The 24325-nt window shown below is 40.4% G+C and overlaps 2 protein-coding genes across 3 annotated transcripts in view; both read right to left on the minus strand.

Annotated features, from left to right (window-relative positions):
- Positions 1-464, minus strand: part of LOC111157345 (autocrine motility factor receptor) — a 41879-nt gene extending 41415 nt beyond the window's left edge. Inside the window, exon 1 of the mRNA XM_022518672.1 lies at positions 44-464. Coding sequence (XP_022374380.1) covers positions 44-298 — 255 coding nt within the window. The 5' untranslated portion in view covers positions 299-464. The remainder of the gene's footprint in view (positions 1-43) is intronic.
- Positions 465-7094: 6630 nt separating this feature from the next.
- Positions 7095-24168, minus strand: LOC111157351 (nudix hydrolase 21). 2 transcript variants are annotated; one of them, XM_022518686.1, is made up of 7 exons: positions 23915-24168; positions 20060-20260; positions 19146-19209; positions 14579-14668; positions 9873-9948; positions 8682-8796; positions 7095-7371 (listed from the first exon to the last, which is right to left on the minus strand). In XM_022518686.1, the coding sequence occupies exons 1-7, from the start codon at positions 24028-24030 to the stop codon at positions 7350-7352; spliced, it is 684 nt and encodes a 227-aa protein (XP_022374394.1). In that variant the 5' UTR covers positions 24031-24168; the 3' UTR covers positions 7095-7349. The 2 variants fall into 2 exon arrangements, with proteins under 2 accessions (XP_022374394.1, XP_022374396.1); XM_022518688.1 differs by lacking the exon at positions 8682-8796 and having other exon boundaries at positions 9892-9948.
- Between the last annotated feature and the right edge of the window lie 157 nt (positions 24169-24325).

The raw sequence follows: 24325 nt of genomic DNA on the forward strand, positions 1-24325 counted from the left end.
CTCCCGCCAGCTCCCCCGCGGCGGCCGGGGCAGCCTCGCTCACCCACACGAACAGGCTGTCCGAGAGCAGGTACTGGGCCACGTCGCGGGCCCGGGGGCCGCCGGCGCTAGGCCGGGCGGGCACGTCCGGCTCCGTCTGCACCGGGGCCGTTGGCGGGTCCGGCTCCCCGGGCCCGGCCTCGGACTGGCTGAGGGCGCGGTAGGCGCTGACGATGGTGCCGAGCAGGGCCAGGCCGCTGAGGCCCGTGTAGGTGCGGAGGCTGGGCCAGGGGAATCGCTCCAGGAAGAGCAGCGGCATGGCGGCAGCGGCGGCCTCCAGGCCCCAGGCCTCCCCGCGCTGCGGCCGGGCTCCCGCGGCGGCCTCGCGAACGGCGCCCTCGGGCTCTGGCGTCGCCGCCGCCGCCGCCGCCGCCGCCACGCCGGGCCGGGCCGGGCCGCTCCTAGCCGCTCGCGCCGCTCCGCCCCGCGCCGCTCCCGCTGCTGCCCCTGCCGGCGCGGAAGAGCCTCCGCGGGCTCGGGGCGGGCTGCCGCCCCCAGCGGGGAGCGGGCGGGACGGGCGCGGGGGCGCGGCCTCCGTCTCCCGCCCGCAGCAGTCGCGCCGCCGCCTGGCGGGCGAAGGCCCCGGCCGCAGGCTCTGGGGCCCGGCACCTAGCATGACCGTCGGCGGACAGCCCAGATCGGCGGGGCCCGCGGGCGCACAGAGCGCCGGGCGGGTCGAGCAAAAGCGTCACTCGGGCCCGACGGCGCTGGCGGGCGGTCGAGCCCTGGCAGCGTGGCGAGGCCCGCAGGGAGCGGGGACCCGGATACTGACCCTTGGTTTCCTTAACCCGCCCCCACCGCGGTTTAAGCAAGTTAGTGCCCCTGAGCACCCCGTGGGGCCTAGCAGCTTCCCAGGTGGTCCAAAGACATGCTGCCTAGGAAGTAATAGAGGCTTGACCCTCCGATAAAGAATATTAACCAACAGTCTTTTTTCTCGCCAGTAAGATTATCTTAAGTTTCTGCTGTTTACTAGTAGCCTCGAGCAGAGTCTAAAATGGACTTGATTTAGCAGTAAATGAGTATGTGTTCTTCCATACACCAGGTAGGTATATGAAACAGTGCAGCTTCTTTGGAAAGTTCCTCAAAAAGTTAAAGACACAGGTAACCATCTGACCTAGCGTTCCACTCTCTGGCATATATCCAAGAAAAATGAAAACAGAACTCTACACGAAATTTGTACACAAATGTTAGTAACAACATTATTCATAATAGCCAAGGGTGGAAACAAGCTAATGGCCCTCACGTGATGGATGGCTAAGTAAGGTATAATGGATACAATGGACTGCGTGGAGATGAGTCAGTACTGACACATGCTCCCACAGAGGAACCTTGAACATGCTAAGTGAAAGCAGCCAGACACAAAAGGCTGCACATTGTGGTTCCCTTTAAATGAAATATCCAGAATGGGCAAATAGATATATGGACCTAGAAAGCAAAATAATGGTTGCTTGTGGGGGCGGGGGATAAGATAGAGCAGGGATGAGGGAACTGGAGGATAAAGGCAAAATATGGATTTTTTTTTTAAAATTGTGCTGTTGGCTCCGAAAACTCTGAATGTACTAAAAATCATTTCAATGTACACTTCAATAAAGATGTGACCCAAAAAAAGTGCTACCAAAAAAAATGTTTTGAGCTTGGGGGTCTTATTCCTCATTGTTTCTCCAAGGCCTAGAATTGTGCCTGCTCCAGAGTAGGTACTCAGTATTTGTTGAATCTTAAAAAATTTTCAAAAGGACTAAACCATTTTTGAGTCTCTTTCACGTCTGATATTCTAGTTCTAAAAGTCTATTGATGGGGCACCTGGATGGCTCAGTGAGTTAAGCCTCTGCCTTTGGCTCGGGTCAGGATCGCAGGGTCCTGGGATTAAGCCCTGCATCGGGCTCTCTGCTCTGCGGGGAGCCTGCTTCCTCCTCTCTCTCTCTCTGCCTCTCTCTCTGCCTGCCTCTCTGCCTACCTGTGATCTCTGTCAAATAAATAAAGAAAATCTTTAAAAAATAATAATAAAAGCCTGTTAATTAGAAAACAAAGATCTTTCAAAGTTACTACCATCCGCTTTGGAACTGTGAAACATCCTATTCAAGGGCCTGTGATTGAACAGAACAATTTGGCTAGCAGGGTTGGGGGTGGCGTGCAGGGAAGCGTTACTTACACATACACTTTACGAATGCTCCACAACCAGCATGGAGCCCAACAAGGGGCTAGAACTCACAACCCTGAGACTGAGACCCGAGCTGAGATCAAGAGTTGGATGCTTAACTAAGCCGCCCACGCACCCCTCTGAAGGGTTGTTTTTTTTTTTTTACCATGGTCAGAACCCACTTTCTAAAATCAGTGTTTCTGGTTCTTTGCACTATGTCCTACTCCATGAGAGGACCCGGGGAGGAAGCAAGACACAGGAATGAATACTTAGGAAGTATACGGACTATGTTTCTCAGTTGAGTCCTAAGGCCCAGTGTGGTAGGAAGGCAACCGCACCAGACCTTCAGGGGCTGGTCCAGCTTAGACAAGAAAAGTATCTGTAGAACACGGCAGAAGCTAGAGCTCTCTGCACTCCCACCCTCATTTCAGACTACCATTTATGCTTTCAGGATTCCTTGGAGACTCTGAGTTGGCCCCACGGTCTCCCAATAATGACTGAGAAACTGAATTTTCTGCCTCCTTTATAGAATGGTGGCTCTGATTTGGCTTGATTTAAAGGAAATATTTTATCAATTCAGACAAAATAGCTTGTGTAGATTGAGTCACACCTAGTTACTTTACTGCTATTCACTTTTTAAATACCTGAAATCCTTTCATATTCATGACTTCATTTGACTTTCACTATTCTTTGAGAAAGGCAGAGATTAGTTTGTTGTTGAAGATTCTCAACATCCTAGAAACTGAAACTACCTTATCTAAACAATAACCTTAAGTGTACTCCCACAGGACTCTGGTATTTCATTAGCTGGACGAGTGTGTTCCATTACTCAGTCTAGCAGAGGGGAAAACAATAACCAACTCAAGTTGTAGGGGGAAAGTCAGTTAATGGGTATACTTCAATTTTTAGCTTTTCTTTAATAATTTTTCATGGCTTTTTGGTTCCTGCAATATACAAGCAGTAAAATTTTCAGAGAAACTTTACAATAACTTTATCAGGTTTGGTTCAATTTTGTTCTGATATAAAACCTTAAGGCTGTGATCTTATGACACAGGTGTTCTCATCTTTTAGGTACACTGTTTATATTTAAGAGGCTGAAATTATATTACACAGTATTACATAAGCAGCAAGCACGGTGTCAAAGAACATGACTTTCAGGCAAATCTGAAGAGGAAAAAAATAACAACTAAAGGAACCAACACAGAGATTTATAGATGAGGAAACTGAGTCCCCCAATGATACAACACAGCAAAATTGTGTGGCAACTACTAATCCCAGTCTTTGGGTTCCAAATCCAGTGACCGCTTCACAATGCAGGAAACTAGATCTGCCTAAGATGACAGCTAACACACAATGGGGGCGTGCCAGAGAGGGCAACATCAGTGTCCCAGTTCTTCAGACCCTTGCTATTCTCTCAAGTTGTCTCTTACCTAATGGCCCCTGGCCAACAACACTGAAAAAGAACCGAGCAGGATTTCTAATGACACACTAAAGATAGTAGCCACACACAAATCAGAGAATGTCATTCTGTTTTATTTTTTTTAATTGAAATGAACAATAAAATAAAATTTAAAAAGAACAGTGACCATTTTAGTCAAACTTTCACTTTACAAATATAAAAATATAACCAAAACTTCAGTTTCCTTTATACATTTTCTGTAAGTGTAATGCCATAAAAATTCTCAAAGCCAAACCATAAACGATGCTAGTACATTATGATGTAAACACAGTAACCAAAAGTTTTAAGTTTTTAAATGCACTGATCTTTCCCTCAACAGAGAACATTGTATGTCCCCAATTCGTCTCCAGTCCTATGGTACAACCCATCACTAAGATACAAATTACACCTAAACTGGCTTAAGACTCACTTAGGTTGTAGTCAGTTTCTTTTTTCTTCACAAAGCTTAATACGAGCTAATATTAAAATGTGTCTTATGGCTCAAGTCAAATTACAGTATTGTGTTTTTCATCACATCTGAACAACAAAGGCAAACTACTTGAAATGAGTCTAGTTTAACCCAAAGAATAAATGATGCAAAACAAGTGGAATAATTATAGGAAATCAGACCCTTGCTATGGAAGCGGACTTGTAGTACCGTCAAAAACCACTAAGACTTCTCTGGCGAAGCAACATAAAAACCGCACGCCCTCTGAAGCAGTCTTAGTGAACAGCACATACCGTCCAAACACTATGAACCAGTAAAAACAATAAGTCTGAGGAACTCTGAGGTGGAAAGCTACTCCAAGCATTTCATCTCAAGTGAATGAGCAAGTACTTAAAAAATAAAGTCATTAAAAACCTGAGACCGTAAGAGTCATATCATTTAAGAAAGGAAATTTAAGTTGCTTATTTGCTGGCATGTTGAATTTAGAGGACCTCTACCTCTCACTTTAGTTCAGCATGGAAGAAAACAGACTGGTAATTTGACTATGTTTTTATATGCCAATAAATGCTAATTTAATGGAACCCGTAAAAAAATAAAATAACTGAACCTTGTAAGCTAAGGCAGTGATAAAAAATAAGAAATCTCCCTGATCTGCTGTTAAAAGTATAAATTCATAAACAGTTATCGTAATGCCATTTTAAGTATCATCTGCTTATTAAAAAATCATAATAGTCTTCATCATTTAGGAAAAAACAAATTTCACTTTTCTTCAAAGGAATGTCAATTCTAAATATGACTGAAAACATCTGAGTAAAACTTCTACTCACCAACCTACTAAATATTTTCCAGTGCCATTCAATAGATTTATAGAGAATATGCACTACTTAGATTACTCGGGAAAATAACATGACGTATATTGTATTTATACAATGCAAAAGAGGACTCTTATTAATAAACAAACCTGGAATACAGGAAGCTTTCAAAAAAACAAATCAGTCCATCAAGAGCTCATTTTAAAATTATTCAGTATTTAATATACAGAGAATTGGAATGCACAATTTAAGACTTAGTTTTTAAAGTATGTTAAGAATTTACACAAAAAGAGCTTAATGGTAAACATTCCTTTGTACCTTCTTCTAATGTTGTAGGAATAGATCATATTTAAATTTCCCTAGTTCTACTATTTCCATCAGGAAATCTAAAACATGAGAGTATTAAGATACAACTGCAGCTGACCAGTTCAAAGACAGTTTAAAAAATTCGTGTTTGTGTGTTGCCAATTTTACATTCAAAACTAGATCTTTTTACATTCTAAGGTTAGTAACCCAGCCAGCTTAAATCAAAGGTTTTTCTCACCTAGGCCCCAACATATAGATGACTGACTCAAGTACTTATACTGTGAAATAGTGATCAGGAACTAATTTCTAGGTCAAAGCTTATGTTACAAAGGACATGGGTAGCTTCAAATCAGATCTCTTCAAATAATACAGCATTTTATAATAACACCAAGAAAAAGTCCACCACTTTCCACCTTCCCCAAGTGGCAAGCACTAGCACATCTGAAATGTGGTTACTACAGCCTTTCACTTGGATGCCAGAAGCAACCACAGAAGGTGGGCTGGATCAAGCTGTTTTCATCTCTGCCTTCCCCAATCTTGATAAGGCTCAGCTAATCAGTGAACTCACCAGTAAAATTATGGTAAGTTACAAATGTGCTGATATAAATCACAGGGGTAGAACTATTAGTGCCTGAGGGAAGAGGACTCTACACAGTATCGGTCGCTTTTTCAAAGGAATTCATGAATTATTTCTGGTCCTGTTGCTCACCTACTACTAAGCATGAGCATGACCACAGTCACTACTTGACAAAACCTTGTAAAGGCTTCATGGGACCTCAGCTAAATAAACTAGAATTTTTATTGATACAGTTGTTCTTGGTCTGATTTTCTCAAGTCTAAATAGGGAAGAATTTATAATATACCTTTCAACTCACCCAAAATTCAGGAGAAAAGGCCTGTGATTCATTATCATAAAGATGTAAGAACTAATCCAAAGTTCACTCTATCCCTTACAAACTAGAGCAATCTCTCTTCTTTAAGTAGCTGCGTCTTACAAGATGTCCTGTTCATTAAGCCTGCAGTCGCCACACTTGCCATAAGGCGTGCGCAACATACTTGGACCATTAAGCAATGACACAGCCAGCACACTCCTTTGCCCTAAGAATCGCTTTTTATTCCCCAAAACCTGTTCCTAATTTAGCAGTTGTTATTTTAAAGAATTTTAAATTGGTATTTTTCCCATAGGCTGACAAAATCTATCCCCTATCCTGTCTTTAGATTTCAGTAGATTCAAATTACTCCAAAATATTTTTGACAAGGCTTGTCATTGCTAAAACCAAATTTTCATTTCTACAGATATGAACTGAAATAACTAACTTTGTAATCCAAGAGTCAAAACCTAACAGACCCATTTTTAAAAACTTCCTTCACAGATCACCATTTTACCACGGCCCTAGGAATAACTAAAACACCTAATTTCACAACAACACAAATAATACACCCATTATATGAAGGGAAAAAGTCTCAGTCAGCTCTCAACAGGTCTCTTTTTATACCAATTCCCATGAGTTTCCCTAATTTAGCCAATTTTAATGGCTTCCCATATGTTTAAGGTCTGTTGCTTGTGAACAAAGGTCTGAATGTATCAGTATGAAATGTACCAGTTAGTAACATACTGGGAGTACAACTCAAGGTATATTATTTGGTTCAGGAATTGCACCTCAGGACTCCATCAAGCAATCTAGTTCCCAAAAGTAACAGAAGTTCCTCATCACAAAAATCTAGAACATAGTCTTGGAGTATATTCCCCAAAATGGTATCAGAACAAGGGTCCCACATACTCGACTAACCTAAACCTGCCATTGTCTCAACATCAGCACCCTAGGAGAAGGGGAAAAAAAACAGTCCTCACCTGTAAGAATTTTACAAGTTTAATGTGAAAATTAAAAAAAGAAAAAAAAATACAAATAGAAAGAAGTTCATATTCTTTAATGTTGTACAAAAAAGTATGAGTAGAACCAAAAGTAAATTAAACATTATCACATTTGTTTACACCACCATCTAGTTCTTCATATTAACTTTACTATTCAAACAACAGAAAGTAGGTAGCAATTTAGGGATTGGGAAAGAGATAAAAACCAAAAAAAACTTTTCTACCATATTTATTCTACACTGTGTATAGCTGTGCTCACAGAGACGGCTTCTTTTACTTCTCCACTGTGCAGGAATTCAGTTGTATATAAAATTGAACCTGAATTTTAGAAAGAACAATATCTTTATTAAAAACAGCATTATTTACAAAGTTTTTTTTTAATCTTAGATGATAAAGAAATTTGGACATTTCTACCCTCCCTTGACATTTTTGGCATTTCTACACCAAAACATCCTTTTATCTGACCTGTCTCATCTTACACATTAAATAATAGTGTTGCTAAATCCTCACAACTAAAAAAGAAAATTTAAGAATGTACATCTGATTAATTATCCACTAAAAAGTTCCTTGAGAGAAGGAAAATTTTTTAACTCATTGTGTTATGCCACTCAGCACAGTTCCTGATACCGGAGAAGCAGTGTTCAAATAAATGAATTATATGACTCTTTTGCTTATCTCACAGTTCAACTTCTAACTCAACAGCAGACTGAAGAAGAGATGCAAAAGATAAAAGTTTGACTAGTATAACAAAATGGAAAGAACCAATTTCATACTCAATAAGGTTTCAGAGAAGGCCAAAATCACTATTAGAACTGTTTTTGAACTAATATTTATTAAGCATTTACCAGGTGCCTGGCACTGTTGTAAGCACTTTACACGCATTTTTTCACTTGCTCCTCATAATTCTATGAAGTGGGGACTACAACCCTGATTTACAGGTGAAGAAATAAGCAAATAGGTATAATCATTTGTCCAAGGTCATGCTGCCAGGAAGTTATTAAAGGTGGAATTCAAATCCAAACACTGCCCACAGTATCTATATTCTTAGCCACCACATTACCCTGTGGTCTATCTATAGAAGACTCTAAGAACATCAACCAGTACAAGTCACTTTTTTTAAAAACACCTTTCTTGTACCTGTCTCTACCAAAAACAAACAAAACAAGAAAACTAAACTCCATGTATGTAAAAACTCAGGAATTAATCCCTCATATCCCAGTAGACCTAAATATAACACATTTCAAAGAAGAAAGAGAACATCTTACACAAAGATGTAATTCTCCACATTTTCATATAGGTAATTCCCCTCAATGTTATTATACTGTGCTGACTGCCATTTTATCATATCCTCTTTGAATGAAGACTTCAAACTTAACAGTAACAAAAATATCAGATGTGGAGAAGAACATTCACCCAAATACCGGAATGTCATGCTGCAACTTGGGGAGTCTGGGGATACTTTTAGTCAGTCATACTTAATCTATGGCTTGTGCATGAGCCAAGAAACCATCTACAGTCTTAGTTTCCTTAAAGACCAAAATTCATAACTATCCTTTATCAAATAGCTCAGAATATCTTAAATCTGGCAATTTAGATGAATCAGCCACAAAATGTTCAACTTTCCATACCTGCTCAGAAGCTGAGGGAGACTAGAAATGATGGGTCCATATCCTGGTGCATTGTCATACAATTCAAACAATGGTGCAGCTACAAGCTTGTAATTTTTAGGGACTGCAAACAAGGCTAAAATAAAACAAAATAAAATAAAATAAAAACAAAACAGTAAACATTTTCTATAAATTCCTAGACAATCACTGCTTACAATTCATTTGTAAAATAATCACCCATTTTATATTTGAGAAACTCCTGAGGAAAAAGGTAATTCTCCTTAACACATTTTGGTTGTATCTTTTTTTTAAAGGTTTTACTTATTCATTTGACAGAATGAGAGGGAGAGAGGGAGAGAGAGAGTGAGCACAAGCAGGGGGAGTGGCAGGCAAAGGGAGAGGGAGAACCAGGATCCCTGCTGAGCAGGAAGACAATGCGGGGCTCAATCTCAGGCTGGGATCATGACCGGAGCCGAAGGCAGAGGCTTAATCAACTGAGCCACCCAAGCACTCCATTTTGGTTGTGTCTTTAAAGCAAAGTTCATAGTCAGTGTTATTAACAAGCACGAGCACATTATAAGCACTGGCCCTGGAAACAAAGGGAGAAGAGCCAAGCCTTCGGGTTTATAATTTATTTTGAATTCCATTTTAAGACTATGATAAGAAATATTTGTTAAAATGTACAACAGGCCCAAAGGTGGCACTTAAAAAATTAATTCCTCTGTCTCCTAAAAGTTTCAGTTTATCACAATGAGAATATCAGTACCAAAAGCTAAACAGTTATTTTAAAACACTACTATCAGGTATTTAGGCTCTCATAAAATTTACTCTTCCCCCTATAGCATGACTGGCACATCTATGTGAAGAACTGGTTAATTCTGGGGCACCTGGGTGGCTTAGTCAGTTAAATGTCTGACTCTTGATTTGAGCTCAGGCCTCTGTGCTCAGTGTGGAGTCCACTTGAGAGTCTCTTTCTCTCTGCTGCTCCTCCTGCTTATGCTCACACTCACACTCTCTCAAATAAATAAGATCTTTAAAAAATAAACAAAATAAAATCTTTTTTAAAAAAGTGGTTAATTCTATATATACATACTATGTTTTTATTTTCACAATAAATTCAAAATTCAAGGAACTTGGAGAAAACTCAAATAAAAGTATTCTTGAAATTACAAAAGTTTTCAGATGGCTGCATTCAAAAGCAGAATAACTTACCTTTCTCTTGAAGTTGAACCAAAAACAACTTCTTATGTTCCTTGGGTTTTGTAATATGTGCAGGAATATACGGGTACTAAAATCACAAAAGAGAATAATTTGTATTTGCCAAGACCTTCCTCACACCTCCATGCCTTTATTTATCGACTTCTTCCATTTCAGACGTTAAGATCAAGTTATCAACCCTGAGACCAAGTTCCTCATAATCCCAACACAATTTTAACATGTATGCTGTGGTTTCATTTCTTTCTCTCTCTGTTTCCTTCCCAATACAGCATAAACTGCTGGGAGAAACAGAACTCTTTCTAGTCTTCCCTTTATCAGAACCTGGTACCTAACAGATGTTCTGAAAGATAAATGCTTGATAAATACAACATAACGAGTAGTAAACCATTTAGCCATTCAAATCAGTTTTAGGTGTAGTCACAGGATTTATAGCTTGAGGAACTTACAACCCAAAGAAGTTTACTATATTAGAAGTCTAAATATGCCCTTTGAGGTATCTGACAAGGCAGTGCTCCAACAACAATGAGACACACACACACACACACACACACACACACACACCCAACACACACTTTAGGAACACCAGCCTGGAAAACTTGTGTGTTATTACTGAGCTTCTAGTTTGATCCAAGAATGTTCAGAAACCAAAAGTCTCAGTGGAGTCCTGTCAGCTATAAAGAGTAAAGTTGCTTGTGAAAATGGAGAAAATATTCTGGAGAACTTAAGGGATTCTAAAGAGAATTAGCGAGGGGAGGTTAGGACCTCAGAAAGAATTCTGGCGAGTGAATCTGAGAAGTCAGAGGTACAGAACTCACCTCCATCTCCCCACATACATTCAGAAAAATCTACTCTGGCTTTGGGAGTTGTATTTTGAGGGCAGGGGAGTTGGAAAATGCTGAAAATAGATATAAGGGGAGAGTAGGATAAAACAGAGGCTGCCGAAAGGAGGAAATATCACCCACATTTTATGTAAGAACTTACACTGAGAAGCTGCAAGTCTTTCCCAAGACTACACAACTAAGTAATGATACTAGGATTCAACCTCATCTAGTCAACCCTTATCTGATGATAAAAGCCTGTTATTTCGCACTATTCCACCCCACTCAACATCCCAGTATTCGAGTTAGAATAATGATACACCAGAGCCATCCCTAAGGTATGATAAATGAAGACAACTGTTCCAGGCTTTGGAGGTGCCCTACATGGTCATGAAAACCAGGCACACTGGCAATGACAGAGCAGTGAGAAGTAGTCTGAACAGCACAGGCTACAGGAGTCTGTGGTTCACATACAACAAAATCTCCTAAACCATGACCAAACCAAAGTGACTGGCATCACCCCATTTTCTTCCACTTGGGGCTATATGTTCCTCTTCTTTTAATACTTTCTTCTCCAGAGGAGCCTGGGTGGCTCAGTGGGTTAAAGCCTCTGCCTTTGGCTCAGGTCATGATCCCAGAGTCCTGGGATCGAGCCCTGCGTCGGGCTCTCTGCTCAGCAGAGCCTGCTTCCCTCTCTCTCTGCCTGCCTCTCTGCCTACTTGTGATCTCTCTCTGTCAAATAAATAAATAAAATCTTTAAAAGAAAAAAAAAAAAAAAACTTTCTTCTCCAGTCTTCATCTTGGAGTTTAAGCCAACTGCACTTTATACAAAAATATAGGGAGATGGTGTCATGCTCTTTTTCCACTGGCACCTAACCACTACTCCAAGTGTATGAAATGAGCACACAACACTTAGGCTGCATCTCATGCTAGCAGAGCCAACCCCACAGGGTTCCATCCATGAAGGCAACTGTCCTAGGACTTCGGTAGGAGAGATGAATGAGGGTATTCAGAGAGAAGCCTGAAAAACTTTTGTGTTATTACTGGGCTTCCAGTTTGATCAAAGAAGGCTTAGAAATCAAAAAAACATTAACAATAATCGTTTTATGTACCTTCGGACCAGGAACCTCACTATTTTCAGATGAAATTACACTTTCTTAAAGCCAAGGCAATTTTCAGGTGGTGAGAACTAGCACCAGCTCCCACAACACCTTCTCTTCCTATCCCTCAGCTATACCAGAGAGTCAGAAGGAAGAGGAGGACATAATCATCTTTTTTGCTTGGCTGATATTTTATATAATTCTTAGCCTGGAACATGCTGTCATGCAAAGAAGCGATCTAAGTCATAAAGCCTTGTTAACAGGATTCAGGATCAGAGTCTCCCATCAGATAAAGGTAAGAAAATTTGAGCTCAGTACCATTATCAATCATTACAATGGATTAGAACACAAGGAATATATTTAAACCATGACATCATAGGACACTTTAAAAGGTCACTGAACCAGATGCTTTTTGGCCCCGAATTACCTCATTACCACCCTGTCAGATCTCGTCCCACCTCAGATTTCAGGGCAGCTGTGTTGGAAATTGCCAGAAAGCTCCCAGCTTACTGCCACTGTCTCACTCTCTGTTTTTCAGCCTCAAAGAGTTTCTAAAGCCCCAGAAACTCACGACCTGTGCTCTGACTCAACATGAAAGTGCAAGGGAGTCAATACAACCCTCATCCAATGGGGTAGGAGTCTCCAGCCTTCCATCCTTCTAATGAACAATTTTAAGGTACATTGCATATGGTTCCTCACAGTCCTTAGCAGGATCGATCCAGTTGCCCATAGCTGTAATTCCCCCATCAGTCTCATCAGTCTATTGTTTTCTGGGATCATTTCCCAAACAATCTATCTGCACCCAAGTCTCTGTCTTATTCTTTCTTGTGAATAAAGTCTTTGAAGGATACTAATAAATTAACTCATTCTTCTGAAAAGAAGCATCTATACTTTCCTACATAAATTATACCTCAGGGTAACCAAACAGTTGATGAGAGAAGTTTCCCTTAATAAAAGGATCACAAACGGGGCGCCTGGGTGGCTTAGTGGGTTAAAGTCTCTGCCTTCCGCTCAGGTCATGATCCCAGGGTCCTGGGATCAAGCCCCACATTGGGCTCTCTGCTCAGCGGGGAGCCTGCTTCCTCCTCTCTCTCTGCCTGCCTCTCTGCCTACTTGTGATCTCTCTGTCAAATAAGTAAATTAATTAAATCTTTTTAATAAATAAATAAAAGGAAAACAACCCTAATGAATTAATAAGCCCAAAAAACTATTATCAACGAGCAGCTAACATTACAAAAAGACATAACCAGACATTACAAAACTTCTGATGGAAGTACATGGTACTGTCTGTGAGGGCCATCCCCCAAGATGACCCCCAGCGACCCGTTTCCTGGTATGCACACTTTTGTGTAGTCCCCTCCCACAATGTATTATGTTGGCTTGTGTGACCAGTAGCATACAGCAGAAGTGACAGTATGTCACTGTCAAGATTAGGTTATACAGACCACAGCTTTCTTGCTCTCTGTCACTTTCTCCACCTCGGATCTCAAGCTCTAGGGGAAGCCAGCTGCCTCACTGGGAGTTACCCTATGGAGACACTCTCCTGGTAACAGAGAGCGCCTTCAGGTCAACACCCAACAAGGAACTGAAGCCTTCAGTCCAACAGCGCAGGAAGAAAGGCTTGCTAACAAACACGCGTGAACCTGGGATCAGATCCTTCAGCCCTAGTCCAGCCTTGAGGTGACGCAATCCCAGCTGACAGCCTGACCATAACCTCTTGAGAGACCATGAGCCAGAACCACCCAGCAAGGCAGCTCCCAGATGTCTGACCTTGAGAAATGAAGATAACAAACGTCTGCTGTCTTAAACTGCTAAGTTTAGGGGTAAATTATTATGCAGAAATTAAACAATATACCAGCTCTGGTGAGCCTTATACTTCCCCACCAGCCAAATCCAGTTTCTTGATCTACCAGTTGACAGGACAGAAGTGAAAGAACTACACGTTCAATGACAACAGGCAGATGCAATCAGCAATGGAAACACAAAGGACTTTAAAAGCTTGTTTTTATTAATAAATTATAAGGGGGGAAAAAAGAGAACTAGGAAAGTGACCAGCCAAAAGAGACTTAAGAGACTATCCTAATTTAAACAAATTAGAAAACAAAATACAAGCTTGAAACTAGTCAGAGATACACATATTTAATGATATTATGGAATAATCCTTACTCTTAGTGTGAGAATGTATCCTGTGTTGTTTTTAAAGAGACCTTTACGTTTTAGAGACATATACTGAAATATTTACATTTGACATGATTACCTAGGACTTGTTCCAAAATAATCGAAGTTGAGGGAGGGGAAAAGAGTGCCAGGTGAAGTCTGACCATGAGCTGCTAACTGTTGAAGGTGGAAGACAGGTAATGGGATTTATGGACTTTTATTATTCCTACTTTTTTTTTTTTTAAGATTTTATTTATTTATTTGTCAGAGCGAGAGAGGGAGAGCGAGCGAGCACAGGCAGACAGAATGGCAGGCAGAGGCAGAGGGAGAAGCAGGCTCCCTGCCGAGCAAGGAGTCCGATGTGGGACTCGATCCCAGGACGCTGGGATTATGACCTGGGCCGAAGGCAGCTGCTCAACCAATTGAGCCACCCAGGCGTCCCTATTGTTCCTACTTTTGTATATGTGAAATTTTTCTTTAAAAGAAAAAAATGTTTGATTTTTAAAATTTTTTATCTACATTAATGAGAGAGAAAGTCAAATTCTGCTATACTCTTTTCCAAAGGCTGGAATTTAAGTAGTTTTCTACTTCCCTAAATGGCCAGCAAATAGAAAAGAACACTGACCTGAGGAGGTTCAAAATTTGGTCTCCACCAGTTACCAATGCAGTCATCAATGACCCAGTCTTGCAGGACACCATCTTGACGACCCAGTATCTGTCAAAAAGAAATAATACAACCAGTAATACCTACCCATGAATATACTTCTTTTGTAAAGATATAAATTTCCTCTTTATCATTTCTTGTCTACTATTATCTATGTCATTTGGCCCAAGACATAACTATTAGTACCAAAATGGCAATCTAGCAACAACATAACTACATAGGACCAACAAATCTGTTGTTATGCCCTGGCCACACAAGAAAAACCAAAAGTGACCAATTTCTTACATAACCCAATGCCATACATACAATAGTTTTACTAGAATCAACTGTAGCTTGTGTAAATCGCCACCTAACTAAATTATAGAAAAAAACTTTCATTTTTATAAATCTGTGTGGCAGAATATTAAACTTAAGTCATTTTAATCAAAATTATACTCTGTATGTTTTAATTGGTCAAACATGGTTCTACAAGGTCTACAATGAGAAAGAGCAGTTCCCTGTCCCACTTTCCCCATTTCCATTGGCTACAACTTTCAACTCTTAGTGTTTTTCCCCCATACTCGCCTCTACTCTTCACAAGCATTCACCTTGTTTTTAAAGAAACTATTTTAGTTCCAGAGGGTTGCTAGAGGGGAGGTGAGCAGGGCGGACCAGTGTGTGGGCTAGATGGGAGATGGGTATTAAGGACAATTGTGATGAGCACTGGGTATTATATGTAAGTGATGAATCACAATTCTACCCCTAAAACTATAAACACTGTATGTTAACTGACTAGAATTTAAATAAAAAACTGAAACAAAAAATCAAACTGTTTTAGTTTCACATTTATAGAAAAAAAAATGCAAATATGGTACAAACTTCCTATGTATCCCACAGCCAGTTTCCCCTATTAACATCTTATACTAGCACATTTGTCCCAATTAATGAACCAATACTTTTATTTTACTAACTGAAAGGTTAGTTTTTAACTCCTGTCCTTTCCAGTCCCAGAATTTCCTTCTTTTGTAAAGATATAAATTTCCTCTTCCTCTTACATTACATTTAATTGTAATTTCTCCTATAGACTTTAACAGTTTCTCAGTTTCTTTGTTTTTGATGATCTTCATAGTTTTGAGGAATACTAATGAAATATTTAATACCATGCCTCTCAGTTAGACAGGGATTATGGATTTTGGGGAGTTTAGAGAGGAAGACCACCAAGCTAAAGTACCATTCTCATTACAGCATGTCAAGAGCATATTACACAGACACGACTTTTGCTCATGTTAACCTTGATCACCTGGGCTGAAGTACTGTGTATCAGGTTTCTCCACTACAGTTATACTTTTCATGCATGCTTTTTAAAGGTCATTTCTTGATTACTTTACATTTTTATAAACCTAAAGTAAAAAAGCAATTAACACCCTCCTATTGTGAGTGAGAATTTAGATCTTTAAACTATATCCTCCATTCATACTTTCTCTTCTACCATCCTCCCATAATCAGTATTTGGTTAAGACTGCATTCGGGGGGGCACCTGAGTGGCTCAGTGGGTTAAAGCCTCTGCCTTTGGCTCAGGTCATGATCCCAGGGTCCTGGGATCGAGCCCCGCATTGGGCTCTCTGCTCAGCAGGGAGTCTGCTTCCCCCTTTCTCTCTGCCCGCCTCACTGCCTACTTGTAAGCTGTCTGTCAAATAAATAAATAAAATCTTTAAAAAAAAAAAAAAAAGACTGCATTCAGTATTCAAATTACTATGACTAGGTGTCTCGACACACCAGCGTTGAGTAAACTATAATTGCATTTCTTACTACACAACTATCCTTTTCTTTTAGAGTTAACAACTGTTTCATACATATATCATTCACTATCACTACTTCATGTCCACATTCTCTCAAGAACTTAAATTTCTTCTCAATTCAAATGGCAAGTATTCTGTCAATTTCACTTTTTTCCCCCAATCAACACTATCATCCTCCTCTGCTCTGTAGTGCTCTCAACCCTGCCTCACAACTCAAGTCAAGAGGCTTCCCTCTGCCTCTCTATGTTGTTAGATCCTCTCTACATTCTGAATCCTGTATCTTCTTAGTTTTTCCTTTCATTTTGGTAGTCAACACCCTCTAGTAGCTTCCTGAGAAAAGTTACAAGATCTGTATTTCTGGAAATTCTGTATGTTTGGAAATAGTTTTACCTGCACACTGGATTTATGGTTTGATTATACAGAGAATTTTACAGCAGAAATTATGCTCTCAGAATTATGAAGGCATGTAACAAGACCTTTTAACTTCCAGTATTATTTCTAGGAAGTCAATACCTTTTTTGATGATGCTTTGTATTTAACTCATGTCTCCCCTCCACTTCCCAACTTTGGAAGTTTTTAAGATCTTCTCTTTATCCTTACTGATTTAAACTTTCATGATACGCCTTTGCACGGATCTTTTAACCTTCATTATAAAGGGCAGGACAGTAGGTCTTTCTGATCTGAAAACTCATGTTCTTTAAGTTTGGGAAGTATTGCTTTGATATTCTTCCTCTGCTCTATTTGTCTATAATCTATTTTGGTCCTTCTAGAATGACCCACTAATTTTATCTTTTCTCACTTCTGTTTTACCTTTTCATCCTACTTTCTAGATTTCCTCAATTCAATCTTTTAACGCTCTAGTGAATGTTTTGTTTCTGCTAACATTTTTTTTTGAATACTCATGAGTTCTTTCTTATTGGTTCAATAGTCTTTTTTATGGCCCAAGGTTCCACAAATGAGCTATCTCCTCTCATCACATCCAGAATAATAATTTTATTGATTGCTAAATTGTGTTTCTGTTGAGTTCCATTTGCTTCTTTTGTTTTTTTTTAAGATTTTATTTATTTATTTGACAGGCAGAGATCACAAGTAGGCAGAGAGGCAGGCAGAGAGAGAGGAAGGGAAGCAAGCTCCCCGCTGAGCAGAGAGCCCGACACGGGGCGCGATCCCAGGACCCTGGGATCATGACCTGAGCAGAAGGCAGATGCTTTAACCCACTGAGTCATCCAGGCGCCCCTCGTTTGCTTCTTTTGATCTCTTTCTTGTTAAAAGACACTTTCTCCAAAAGCCTGGCTCACAATTAAGGTAAAGTACTAAGGTGCTTAGCTGTCACCCTGAGTGGCAAGGCCACACTATTCTTTGGGAAGATTCCCAAATATCATCATCTGGAGGCGTTTTTTTGGACTGGTCACTTTCTCCAGAAACAAAACCTCCAACATTCAGCCTGGAGTATATTAGCCTAATTGTCACAATTCTATCAACGTAGTAGAAATCTGTAAGTCTCACTATTCAGGATATAAACTCTCATTTATGCTCCTCATCCCTTCCATTTTTTCATTGCTTAGTGTTTTCTGGGTCAATCTCTACTAACAATCCAGTTTCCAGTCCATGCATGCTCCCACTTTCAGGGGCACCTGGCACTTCCAATTCCTCAGCCTGTGTGGTGCTATGAAGTGCAAAGTCCTGAACTACCCCCTGCTGGGCTGAGGTTTCTGCTAAGTCAGATGTGATTTGCCCATCTGCTTTTCTAGCTTCTAAAAATTCTTTTTTGCAATTGTCTCATCTTAAACTCCTTCAATCCTACTGAATTTCTATCTTTTAAAAAACCCTTTACTTCCTTCTTGGTGGGATTTCTGAGAAGGAGCTGGGTTAAGCAAATAGGTTCAATCAACCACATGTAAACAGAAGTCCAAGCACAGCACAATATTTAAAAGGTATAATGTACTTAAAAAAACACTGGAGAGATAAACCAATAGGTCAAAGTGGTAGAATTACAGGTGATTTTAGTTTTGTTTCTCCTGCTTTTCTGTACTTGCCAAGGTTTTTGCACATAATGCATATTAGTTTTGTAATTAAAGAGGCAAGGACTGCGTGCTTAAAAGAAGAAAAATAATAATAAAAACAATCTGTAACTTCAAAACCTGGAGCATCTATGCATTTGGCCTCAAGTCTTTAGAGACAGACATTAGAGTGACTTTTAAAAGGTAGCACAATGTGGGTAAAGCTTAAAAGATATGTCAAAAATGAAAATAGCTTTTTAATAGGAATCACTCTTGTCAAAAACCCTATAGAGGCCTACACCACAACAAAACTAACTGTATTCTGATCTCCAGCTCCATGACAAACTACCTGCAAACATCAAGGAAGTTACTTGAACCCTCTGTGCCCAGCTTCCCTTTCGGTAAAATGGGATTAATAACATTACTTCTCCCTAGGGCTGTTGTGACAGCTGAAGGAACTACTGCATGTAAAGCACTCAGAACAATGCCTAGCACGGTAAGTACTCAATAAAATGTTGGCTTTTATTAACCCTTATTGTTACATCTGCACTTCAATGGAAAAAAGTGTTAACTTCTAGTTCAACTTACAGAAAGTAAACATAGTACTAACACTCTGTTGTTTAAGATTTAGTGAAAACTATTCAAAATAAACTTAAAAATAAAAAAGATAAAAAACCTATTTATCCATTCAGTTGATGTTGTTCAGATGGGCAAGGATAAAACCGCCAAAGCAGTTAAATGGAGAAATACCTCTGTCATTAAGCGTTTTAGTCCTTCAACTTCATCTTCTCCTGGGTTAAGTTCACCACCAGGTCTGCATAAAGGTTAAGAATTTCAGCTTTCAACTTAAAACAATTTTAGGATAACAAGAAGAACACAGTAATAATTATTTCTATCATCTAACTGAATAACTCATATTTCAGTGTCACATACGGCAATTAGAGAAAACAAATGTCAAAGGGAGGGGGAAGAATGTGCTAGAAAATTGAACTCATCCTTTTAATTCACCAGACTAACAGTGCACAAACCCTAGTTTTAAACAAAGTATGTAACATAACAAACAACTTCTAGCCACCAGTCTATCCCACTCTCTTCTCTCTGGAAGGCAATCTGGTCATAATGGATTCTAGAAATGCCCAAAGAGGCAATGGACCACATTTTTTCAGTCTGAAAAATGCGACATTCTTCAAGAATTCCAAACTAAGGATTTGAGACCTCTCTTTTTGGTACAATATGGTCAAATGGTTGTGCACTGAATGTATAATACAGAGATATTTATGAGTTTAAGTGATAAAACTAAACAGTTACCTATAAAAATGCAAGTCATTTTAAGAATCAGAAACACCATTCATCCTAAGAAAGAAATAATATCATTTATTCTTAGTAATGGTACAATGACATCTAGAAATTGAACTTCGACTAATTTGCTTCATGAAGCTTCTATCAAGCTCAGTTCTTAACAATATACAGAAATATGCAGATTGCCAGTTAAGGAATAAATGAGCATTACACTGAAAAATGAAATGGTTTTCTCTTTCTAAAGACTCCATTAACAGCAGTGCTTATGTAACTAAATGACTAAAGTCAAAAATGGTCTTCCCAAACTACATAAAACAGCAATCCTATTAAAAGGTGTCTGGCTGCTAACTTCCAATGACACTTACAATTTGAAGAAAGTTGTTCCCAGCTGTAGCAGTAACACATGTGGTAGCCGGTGCTCATGTACAATCAGAACCCCTTCTACAGTCCTTCTCATTCCAATTTTATCAAATTCCTCCCTCATGCGCTGAAATCTGGCTGCAACAGAGCTGTCCTTCTCATAGAGGGGCTCTTTTGTACCAAAAGTATAATTGGTAAGAGGGTACCTGTGATCCAAAAACAAATATCTAACATGAGAACTGAGGACCATAATTTACCATGACAGATACCAAACAGACACAAAAAAACTATGGGGGGGAAAAGTTTGGAAAACACCAGGTTTTGTCCAAAGTTACACAAGTTAATGTGACAGCAGAGATCAGAATCCAGCTCTTTGGACTGGATGGACAGCTTCCATTACATCAAGTTGCTACACCACACTTGAACTTTCAAGTATAGATAACACCACCCCTTAAGGCCCTCAAATGCTTAGAGAAGTGGCTATCTGGAAATCCTCTGGTTTTAGATCCCGGCTGTTAGACTAACACTGTCAACCTGGCTAATGTCCCCTTGGGATCTTCTACTAATCCAACCAGAAATTCTATTAATTATGGGTGCTAAAGACTAATATCTCTTTTTCTACAAAGTGAGCCACCACCTTCCATCAACTCTTCAGTTATTTTTCTCCCAGCCAACTATCCTCAGACTTTTCTATCCACAACCCTTTCCTCTTCAGGTGAACTTTTCCGTCCCCTCTACATAAACCCTGACTTTTTGCTTGTATTCAATAGCCTTACTCTTCCCTTTTTGTAATTCAAATCCTTTGCCCACCATATCTATTCTGAATATTCTCTCCTCTAGCAAGAATTCCAAATATAGCTCATATTAAGATAGTTTTCATCTTGCCTAGTAAATATCAAATTTTTCCTTAAAGATAGTTAAAAATCCCCTATTTAATCAAACATACCACCTTGTAACCCCCCCCCATCATTACCCTTACAGTAAAGAACCCTCTGATTATAAGTCTTTGAGTAAGAATGCTTTGACCACACCTGCCTATTCTGTATCAAAATGACTTAACATTGGGCACCTGGGTGGCTCAGTGGGTTAAAGCCTCTGCCTTCAGCTCAGGTCATGATCCCAGGGTCCTGGGATCCAGTCCCACATTGGGCCCTCTGCTCTGCCAGGAGCCTGCTTCCTCCTCTCTCTCTCTCTCTCTCTCTCTCTGCCTGCCTCTCTGCCTACTTGTGATCTCTGTCTGTCAAATAAATAAATAAAATCTTTTAAAAAAAATGACATTAAAAGCCAACAACTATATAATTAATCTACTTAGCTATTCTTGAAAGGTAAACAAATCAAGGTTGTCAAAACAACACTGAAGCCAGATTCTAGGCATGAATGAAGCAGCTTTAAGGAATTCAAGGACTTCCCCAGTAGACCCAATGCTGAATCTAACATCATTGCTTGTCACAACAATTTCACCCGGTACTATGTGCCAGGAAATTTTTAATATGTATTAACATTTAGTATTCACAACTTGAGTTAGAAAGAATTAAGGATAGCTGTACATATCTAAACTGTAAAGTCTAGCTCTCGTATCAATAAAGAGATGTCATCTAATGAAATGTAAGAATTTTTATGTATGAAATCATAGTGCCAGCCTGGACATGCATTTTATTCCCATCACACTGTGAACTTTGCAAAGCAGGGACTACATCTTACTTCCTCACCACTGTACACCCAGGGTTATGCCCAGTGCCCGGTACAAAGTAGACTTTCACATAGTACATCCTAAAAGAAAGTATAGTAGGGGAGAAAGGACTTGTTTAAATTATAGTTAGATTATAACTATAGATTATAACTATAGATTAAGTTAGATTATAACTCACCCAGGAGAACTGAGTTCACAACAGTGTTTGTTTTTTGGGTTTTTTTTTTTCTGCATACCCTATTTATCCAGGAGAGGAGACATTCTGTAAACTCATCAATCCTTAACTTTAAATGGAGTAAAAATTGGGGCGCTTGGGTGGCTAAGCGGGTTAAGCCGCTGCCTTCGGCTCAGGTCATGATCTCAGGGTCCTGGGATCGAGCTCCGCATCGGGCTCTCTGCTCAGTGAAGCCTGCTTCTTCCTCTCTCTCTGCCTGCCTCTCTGTCTACTTGTGATCTCTCTCTGTCAGGTAAATAAATAAAATCTTTAAAAAAATAAATAAATGGAGTAAAAATAAAAACACTTAACCATGTTAATTCTACATAGTAACTTGATGCAAATTGATCCAGTAATGAAGTTAAATCAAGGAAAAACCACAAGCCCTACTCCTAATTACCAAAGTAATCCAGAAGTTGTGCTTTCACATTTTTAAAAAGAACATTTGCCTTTTCGGCTTCACGGGTATCTTACGAAGGTGTTTTAAAGAGGGGATATGAAATTAAACTGTTATTATGTTGATGTAACAGCTAGAGATATTAACTTGTATATACACAACAATCTAACCAGATTTCATAAACCCAGTATTTTTATTGTCTAAATTTCCATGCCAGCACCAAATTTTTTTTGCCAAATTGTTTTGCCAAGTAAAACAATAATAGCAATCATCTCTTCAATTTCAAATCATTTTTGAAGGGGAAAAGTTCCTTTATTTGAAAGTAAAATAGAGAAACACCTAAAGTTTCTCATGGAAACGCCAGTATCAGTAAATCCTTGCACTTTTTTTTTTTTTTAAAGATTTTGTTTATTTGTTTATTTATTTATCTGACAACTCACAAGCAGGGGAGTAGTAGGCAGAGAGAGGAGAAGCCGGCTCCCCACTGGGCAGGGAGCCTAATGCTGGGCTAGATACCAGGACTCTGGGATCACAACCTGAGCAGAAGGCAGATGCCTAATCAACTGAGCCACCCAGGCGCCCCAGTCCTTGCACTTTTTAAACATTGACCAGAAACTGGCCACTTTCCTTCATTAGGGTCAGCACCACGGTGTCTCACAAGCTCTCAGAAGCAATTAAAAAAAAACAGAGAGAGAGAGAATACCAAAAATTTTCTTGAGCCAGACAGAGCTCCAATGCCAACTACCTGCCACCGCGAGATTAACTTTTGGGAGTGACATCGAAATGCAACAGCTTGAAGGGTTCAAAGAGAAAAGTACTGAAAATAAAATGAGTTCTCTGGGGCTACACGCTGGTTCCCTCCAAGGTCTGAATGAAAGCCTAACCTTAACAGTAGGCACCCTCCCAAGTTGCAGCACAGGTGAATAGAGAGGGTAAGCCAGATGGCCCCGAGCACATGAATAAAATGTGGTGTATTCTGGAGCTCAAGTATCAATTAAGCCGTTAAGAGAAAAAAAAACAAAAACAAAACAAAACAAAAAAAAAACCCTAAACCTACGCATTATAGCTAGCTCTCCAAAGCTCACTGCTACAGGAAAAATGAAAACTGCGCACACGATACATTATACCGTTCACATCAAAGAAGAACCCACAAAAGCAATACCACACACGTGACGTGAAAACATAAACACTGGATAGGAAAAAATGAACACCACGCTCCGCAGATGGTTTCCTCTTGGAGACGTGGGGAAGGGAGGAGTTCAAAAGCAAACTTGGGATCTTCCTATTATGACTGAATCCAGGGCATGGGAGCAAGCCTTCTCTCCAGGAAAAGAAAACCCTCTCAAATAGGGCTCTAACTCTGTGGCGCTCGAGGACCACGAAGGGCCCCGTAGGAGCTAGAAAGGCGCGCATTCGCCAGCGGGAGTGGAGGTGATGGGGCTGCGTGAAGCCCGCCGAGGGCCGGGGGCGCGCCGGAAGAAGACTGGGAGCCTTTGGGAGCGCTCACGAGGTAAGGGGGTGCCCGAGAATAGAGCGCGCGAAGGCCAGGCCGCACTTACAGGTTGATGGTGCGCTCCAGGGTGAGGGGCTTGGTCTGCTGGATGTACTTGTTGCCGAACTGGTTGACTCCCCGGGGCCAGCCGGTTTGTGAGCGATTAGGCGGCACCACGGACATACTGGCGAGCTCGAATACTTGCGGAGAGTGGAAGTGGGGCAGGCAGGGAGTCTTTCCCTTGCGGGTAGCGGTTATTTGCGTCCCCCTCAGCAGACGCCACCCGCCATTAACATGAGAGCACAAGAGGAGGGGAAAGGCACGCCGGAAGTGCATCCGGAGCCTCTGGCGGCAGGAAGTAGAGAGGCGGAGGCCAGCCTGCCAGTAGGCCAATCTCTGATGAGACAGCCGAAATATCTAGAGCTTCCATTGGTAAATCAGGAATGGGCTCCGCCTTCTTTAACCTTGGTACTTCCTA

Source organism: Enhydra lutris, unplaced genomic scaffold (assembly GCF_002288905.1).
Source record: "Enhydra lutris kenyoni isolate GAN:26980312 unplaced genomic scaffold, ASM228890v2 scaffoldscaffold54, whole genome shotgun sequence".
Classification (NCBI taxonomy): domain Eukaryota; kingdom Metazoa; phylum Chordata; class Mammalia; order Carnivora; family Mustelidae; genus Enhydra; species Enhydra lutris.